A 7330-nucleotide genomic window follows, 5' to 3' on the forward strand; every position below is an offset into this window, starting at 1 on the left:
GATCGGAGTCACACCCCATAGTGTTCACCAGCTTTATTCCGCGCATCTGTAGAGCCCCCCAAAGACCTCTATTTCAGCCTTAGTGCACTGAAATTTGCATGCTTGCATGCAGCCAATAACGATGAGTCTGTTCACCTATATGAAGCCTTATTCTATAAATGGCTCATCATCCACTAAATCTTCAGCGACTTGTGGAGCGGCAGGGTGACTCATTAGAGGGGTTCACCTGTGATCATAGAACAATGCGTTCTATTTCACACAGGCTTTGAGACACGTTGAGACTCCAACATAACAGGTCTCTCACCCAAGGTCTCGTGTTCAAGTGCTGAGCATCAAGCCCGAGAAAGACCCAGACACATCCAACAGATAAAATCTGATGAATGGACAGGCCGTCAACCGCTGTACAGATCTCCTCCAACCCACTATGCAAATAAAAAGGGCTGTGGACGCTGCTACACTGCGTGTAGAGTGCACAAATGGCAATGGGAGGATCTCCGCCCGCCAACACAGAAGCTTGTGACATGCCATCACAGAGCAAGTGGGCGAATCTCGGTTTCGACAGGGGCTTGCCAGCCACTCCATCCACACAGCACACAAACAACCCCTCATGACAAGAGGAGATTGCTGATACATACACTTTGATAGTAGAAAGCATCTGTCCCCTCTCCAGGTGCTGGAGAAAAGAGAGAATAGATCCAATTGAACAGTTCAGTGGATCAAGGTCTCTCTTCCCACACACACCACTTTTGAAAACCCAGCTGTTTTGCTTTGTAGTTAGTGATGGTGGCTTGCGCTCGCGCGCCCTGGATGGTCTGTGCAGACAAGCCAGCATGCATAAATCTGTCCCTGTCAGGAACCAAACTCTCATGCCAATCGCTCCCTTTGCCTGCGACAGAGCACCCCAAAATTGGGGAACTGAGAATGAGACAGAGAAGAGGGAAGGCATAAAGCAGCCTTCTTGGCCATGGTGGGCGTGCAAATGCATCCACCCCCAAGGGTGGATTGTCTCTGTGAAGCAGAGAGAACCATAGCGGACAGTGGAAGTTTTGCCTTGAGGCAAAAAGATCCACTTCCGCCCTTCCGAAGAGCGACAAAATCTGGTCCGCTACGTCAGGGTGTAACCTCCATTCCTTCGCCAGGGCCCCCCGCCCCTCGACATGATGTTGGCCCCTGCATTATCCGTTCTTTGTGGCCCACAACTACAAGCTCTCTGCAGCTCTAAACAGACGCGCAGATTGAATGCCGCCCTGTCTGTTGATATAAGCCACCGTGGTCCGATTGTCTCAACAGCACATTTTTGCCCTGTAAAGGGGTGCAAAGCATTGCAGAACCTGCAACACCGCCGTCAGCTCCAGTAGGTTGATGTGACGGTTTTGCTCTGTAGGCCAAAACTGCCTAGTTTGGTACTGATTACACAAATGCACATTTACAAGCCATTACATGGTTATTACATAGGCTACGCCCACCTTCACCAATCACGACCAACCTTCAGATTTTGACTAGTACATGGTCCTAGAGCAAATTCCGTTAAATTTCAACAATGGCATTAGCAGATACAGCCTTTGTGGTGCTCCCTATTGATTGATTTCAAAATGCCGTTGTAGTGTTTCTTGTGAACAAGTTTACCAAGTTTTGTGTTGATTGCATCAATGGTCTTTGAGTTATGGCCAGTTTTGTGTTAGGCCATGGCCATTGCAAAGTTCATTCACTCATGGCCCCCATATTGGTTGTCAGATTTTTCTGGAAAATGGTTACAAAGTGTATCTCAAGGCCCTGTAAATATGTACAAAGTTTGGTGTTGATAGGTGAAAAACTGAAAAAGCCTTATGGAAATTTTTTTTTTTCCAAATTCTGCAAATTAACAAAAAATCTATATAGGTGGACTTTGGTGGTCCAATTGGCAAATTTTTAGAGCGCTCTCAGGATAATATGTGTGCCAAGTTTCACGTCAATCGGACTCATGGTTTACCTTTCACATGCTTAAATTTTAGACCTTGAATTATTGCGCCCCTTCAGGGTGATGTTGACATTTTTTGTTAGAGCAGCACTTGAACACCATTTCCAATCACTGTACCAAATTTCAAGTTTGTACCATATAGCATCTCACGGTAAACTGCAACACGGAAGAAGGAAAATAATAATAACAAAAATAAATCAAGTCAAGTCAATTCAAATTGTATTTATACAGCACATTTCATACACAGGGCAACACAATGTGCTTTACATAAAAAGACAATACAATCGCAACACAATCATAGAAGTGCAAGTGCAGAAGATAGATATGCAGCAACAGGTGTTACTGCAGTTATATATATATTAGTTTTTAAATGATTTTTAGATGGTAGAAGGCTGATCTTGTGAGTTGATTGATATGGCTCTTAAAGTTTAGATCGCCGTCTATGATTACACCCAGATTTCTAGCTTCACTTTTGCTCTCCAGAGACCTGAGAACTGAGATGAGCTGCAATTTTCTGTCTCTGAGCCTTTGCACCAAAGATGAGTATTTCTGTTTTGTCTTTGTTCAGTTGTAAACAGTTCTCTGACATCCATAGATTCATATCATCAATACACTGTGTTAGGGAATGTATGGGATCTAGGTCATCACGAGATAGGGATATGTACAGTTCTGAATCATCTGCATAATTATGGTAATTTATTTTTTGTTTCTGTATAACGTGCGAGTGGGAGCATATAGAGATTAAATAGTAGTGGTCCAAGAATCGAACCTTGGGGTACTCCACGCATAATACCCACTCTGTCTGAGGCAAAGTCTCCAATGGACACAAAGAACTATCTGTCCTGTAGGTAGGTTCTGAACCAGTTTACAACCGGGCCGGATAGATCGACCCATTTTTCTAACCTCTCTAGTAAAATATCATGGTCAACAGTGTCGAAAGCGGCACTGAGATCCAGGAGCACAAGAACAGATAGATTATTAGTCTGTGTTTATATGCAGATCGTTCACAGCTTTGATAAGTGCTGTTTCTGTGCTATGTTGAGATCAAAAACCCGATTGATAAATGTCTAGGAGGCTGTTTGATGTAAGATAGTTATTAAGCTGAGAATAAACAGTTTTTTCAAGTATTTTGCTGAGGAATGGTAAGTTGGAGATGGGCCTATAGTTAGCAATAATTGTTGCATCAAGGTTGCCCTTCTTCAGTGTTAAAACATATGGGTAAAAACAACCAGGATCTAAAAGAGTAGATAAAAATGTGGCTTAAAACTGGATACAAATGTCAATTTGTGACAGAGCTTCAGGCGGACGAACAGAGCATGCCTCTCTTCAGACCGGAAGTTAGTGCAGTGCAGAAACACAAAGGTAGTAGCACTAATAATAAATATAGCCGCAGGCGTCAATTGCCTGGTTCAAGCACTCATGGCATTTTACACCAATTTCAGCTATATTTTGTATATTTTGTACATCCACATGCAACGACCACAGCCAAACTTGACATTTTGACTAAAGCTTGCATCTAGAGCAATAAGCGATTTCAGACCCTATAACCAATCCCAAAACTAACGTGTGCTATGTAGAGATTTCCTTGAGACCTAATGATCTAAACAAATAGCCACACACGCAGGTCAGCTGTGTTGCTGTTTTCACCTCTTTTCTAAAGCTTGTTGTCAAAACTCGGACCGACTCAAAGCTCCTCCCGGTCCATTCAGTAGCTTTTCATTTTTTTAAAACTAGCTCGTCTCCTCCCTCACTGTTTAAAAGCGTCTCTCACCCCCTCCCATCCCTGAAAAAAGTTCTCACAATGACGGAATTGATAAAGCAAGCGAGTAAACTTGTTAAACTAGTAAACTTGCTACCTACCTCTTCACTTGTCATTGTTGGACATACATAACCTTCAGGTGGAGAAAAATATGGCAACGTGAGACTGGTAACTGGCGACACTTCTCAGCAGGCACCTTTAGCTTAGCTATTAGCCTTTATGCACGGTTTGTCCTTGGGGGCATCTGTAGTCCACCAGCTTTGCTGTGGTTTATTTACAAATGTGTTGCGGTTTCTGTCACCCTCTAGTGGTCGGAAAATTGCTTAGTGCAGCTTTATGGAGATACAAATTGAGCCATTTTTGGCGCCCCCTATGAGATGATTTGGAATTTTGTTGCAGATATGCTTGATTACCTCTGCTGAACATGTGTAACAAGTTTTGTATTGATCCAAAAAACGCTCAGTAAGTTACGGCTGGTTTTGTGTTCGGTCACGCCCTTGTGAAGTTCATTTGCTGCTGGCAAATTGTTTATCTGATTTTCCGATGTTACAAAGTGTATCTCACTGCCCTTTGGCTGTATACCACGTTTGCTAGTGATAGGTCAAAAAGTGAAAAAGCCTTACGGAAAAAAACTTTGTTTCGCAATATTCAAAATGGTGGAAAATTGTCATGCTGGATTTCGGTGGTCCCGAGGCAGATTAATAAAGCTAGAACAAGTGGGTCATTTTACCAAGTTTGGTGTAAATTGGACTTAAAGGTATACTGAGCAGGATTTCCCCCCTTGAAATAGCATAAACTCAACCAAAAATTATCCTACTCAATTACTTATGGCCCATTGGTAGTCTGTGACAGTGTGTGTGTTGACCTTTTTGGCAGCAGGTGTATCCTGCAACCAAAACAACTGCTGAATCGTTTTATATCTAAAAGCCACGCTGGCTGTGGTAGCGGCCCAAAACTCAAAAACAGAGCAACTGGTCAGAGCTAGTGTGTATCATGAGCTGGCAGCTAGCTATCGTTAGCGTTGTTTCGTTGTAGTAGAAAAGCTGATAGCTAAGCTAACCGACACCTACCTTTCCAACAGAAAACTTCCAACTTCCCAGTCCACGTTGCTCTTCATCTCCATCCTCTCCTTCAATACTCTCCAACGGGTGAAAGCAAACCCCAGATTCACTGGGGTTCACTGGAATGAGCCTTGTCTGCTTGGCGTTTTGCCTCGCTGTACTTTTTTACTGGTTTTTACCATTCTGGCAACCGCAGGGAAGAGGGGTCAACTTTGAAAGCTGTGTTTAAAAGTCACAACCAGCAAAATCCTACTCAGTATGCCTTTAAATTCTGAGAGAAAATATCACTACAGCGCCCCCTTTTGGCCGATTTGCATCGAACTTGGTAGGCATGAAATGCCTTTCCGGACAAGATGCCCAAGTTTTGAACTAATTGCACAAATGCACTTTGATTTATAAGCTATTACATGGGGTTATTACGTCATAGGCCATGCCTAATAATGATAATAAATGATAATAATAAATCAGTAGGAAACTCCTCCTGCAACCACTAGGAACATCATCTACTTGAAACCAAACAGACAGCTGACTAAAGCCAACTCATGAAAATTAAGAAAATTTATCAACAGGTCTACTGCTATAGCCAAATGAGAGCAATAACAAATCACCAGTTAAAAACAAGTTTATAAAACTTTGTTATATCTCAAAAGAATACAGTTTTACTATGTACATTTGTACCTTCATCTCTGAATACAAATTTATTTTAATCTCTATAGACACATGATTGTATGAACATGCAAATACAATACAGATTAATGTAATAGAGTTCCACCACATGAATTATAAGGAGTTGCAAACCTTTGCACACCTTTTCTAAAAACTAAGAAAAATATTTGAAATCATAAAACTATTATACGGTTGTTTAAGTGAAAATGTATCTCTGTTATGATTTAGTAAACCCCACTTAAAATGATGGAAAAACCTTTCTGGACTGGAATACATTTGACATAAATTTGCGGATCTCTTTTGACTGCACCCCATAAATAATGGGGTTCAGGCTGCCAGGGATGATATGAAACAGAATGGTAGCGATTTTCCTATAGTCTGAGTACAGGGGGAAGCGATGCAGGATGATGATGAGCAATCCACATGAAGACATAATCAGGTATACAAACAGATGGGTGCTACATGTCTTTAGAGCTTTACTGTTCAAAGACTTGTTCTTACTTGTCAGGCAGACAATTGTGATTTTAGCATAAGTGAGAACCATACTGCCTATAGAAGCTGTGAACAGGACCACAGTGAAAGTGAGGCCATAGACGTTATTGATAAAGACACTCTCACAGGAGAGTTTAAACAACGAGGCATTGTCACAGTAAGGGTTTGCGATCAGAGTCCTGCATCTCTTCAGCCGTATGGTCAGGCCGAGCAGAATAGCCACCAAAACAAAGGCCACCCCCCAGGCAGAAACAGTTAATTTTATCACCGTTTTGTTACTCATGATTGTAGTGTAGCGCAGGGGATTGCAGATGGCCACATATCTGTCAAAGGCCATGATCATGAGTACTGTGTGAGAGGTGGTACCGAACATGTGTGTGGTGAAGGCTTGAACCACACACTCATAATAGCTGATGAGGCGTTCAGAGGGAGGCACCAACATGTCTACAAGCAGCCGGGGCACCATGATAGAGTTTCCAAGAATGTCATTGAGTGGCAGATTGCAAAAAAGGAGATACATAGGCTGCTGAAGGCTCTTGTCAATGGACACCAGGACTACAATGCCTACATTGGCAAACATAATAAATAGATAGGAAAAAAAGAAAAATAGAAAGACAGGGTACATGGAAACCTCTGTGACCTTTATGCCCTCCAACTGGAGTGTGAAGCTGTTGTAGGTGTAGTTTTCCATCAACCTGAAATAAGACGCAGGGGACACACAAGAGGGGATATTGTTATGTCACATATGAAGTTTAGGCAATATAGATATCAGATATACTGATATCCTGTATGACAATGTAGCTCCTGTAACCATATATATCCTGTATCAACATTTAGTGGACAAGGTAGTTCAGGAAACAATTTGCAAAATCAATAAAAATTGATAATTGTTGATTGATTGTTTCAGGTCTGGTGTTACTAAGAAAATCAAAGCTCTGATTTGGGTGTTGATTTTTCCCGTCTACTGTCAAAATAACGAAACAAGTGAAATTTCTTAAAATTTACTTAGTTATCGTTCCAACAGTAGTGTTACAGCTTTTCTCAGTCACTTTGGTACATTTCTCGAATCATCCTTAACATTTGCAAAACAGTAAGTGCATTTCTCAAAACAATTCTTATAAACAGCACCACACAATAGATTACTTGCAAAAGCCTGTAACTTACTCAAAATCCTTAGTCTATCTCTCAAAAGTAAATATTTATATCAATGAACATGTCAGTGCCATCAGAATGACAAGTCCTTGTGTCATTGTTTACAAACAAGATAGTCAAAATGCTTATGTTGGCAATATAACAGTGTACTCTGTAAGTATTTTCTGAAAATGCACAAGGCTGCACTTTTTCTGTATGGCATATATCAATTTCAACAGTACAAAGTTACACATTACTGTGGGA

The 7330-nt window shown here is 41.4% G+C and overlaps 1 protein-coding gene across 1 annotated transcript; it reads right to left on the minus strand.

Moving 5' to 3' along the window:
• Positions 1-5681: 5681 nt before the first annotated feature.
• Positions 5682-6647, minus strand: LOC139661006 (olfactory receptor 52K1-like). The gene has a single exon (XM_071539316.1). It carries the CDS (start codon positions 6624-6626, stop codon positions 5682-5684), a length of 945 nt encoding a protein of 314 aa, XP_071395417.1. The 5' UTR covers positions 6627-6647.
• Between the last annotated feature and the right edge of the window lie 683 nt (positions 6648-7330).

This window comes from Centroberyx affinis, unplaced genomic scaffold, assembly GCF_046629955.1.
Source record: "Centroberyx affinis isolate AG114_WGS23_722 - 3 ecotype Tasmania unplaced genomic scaffold, CSIRO-AGI_Caff_v1 ptg003431l_1, whole genome shotgun sequence".
In the NCBI taxonomy this organism is placed as follows: Eukaryota; Metazoa; Chordata; class Actinopteri; order Beryciformes; family Berycidae; genus Centroberyx; species Centroberyx affinis.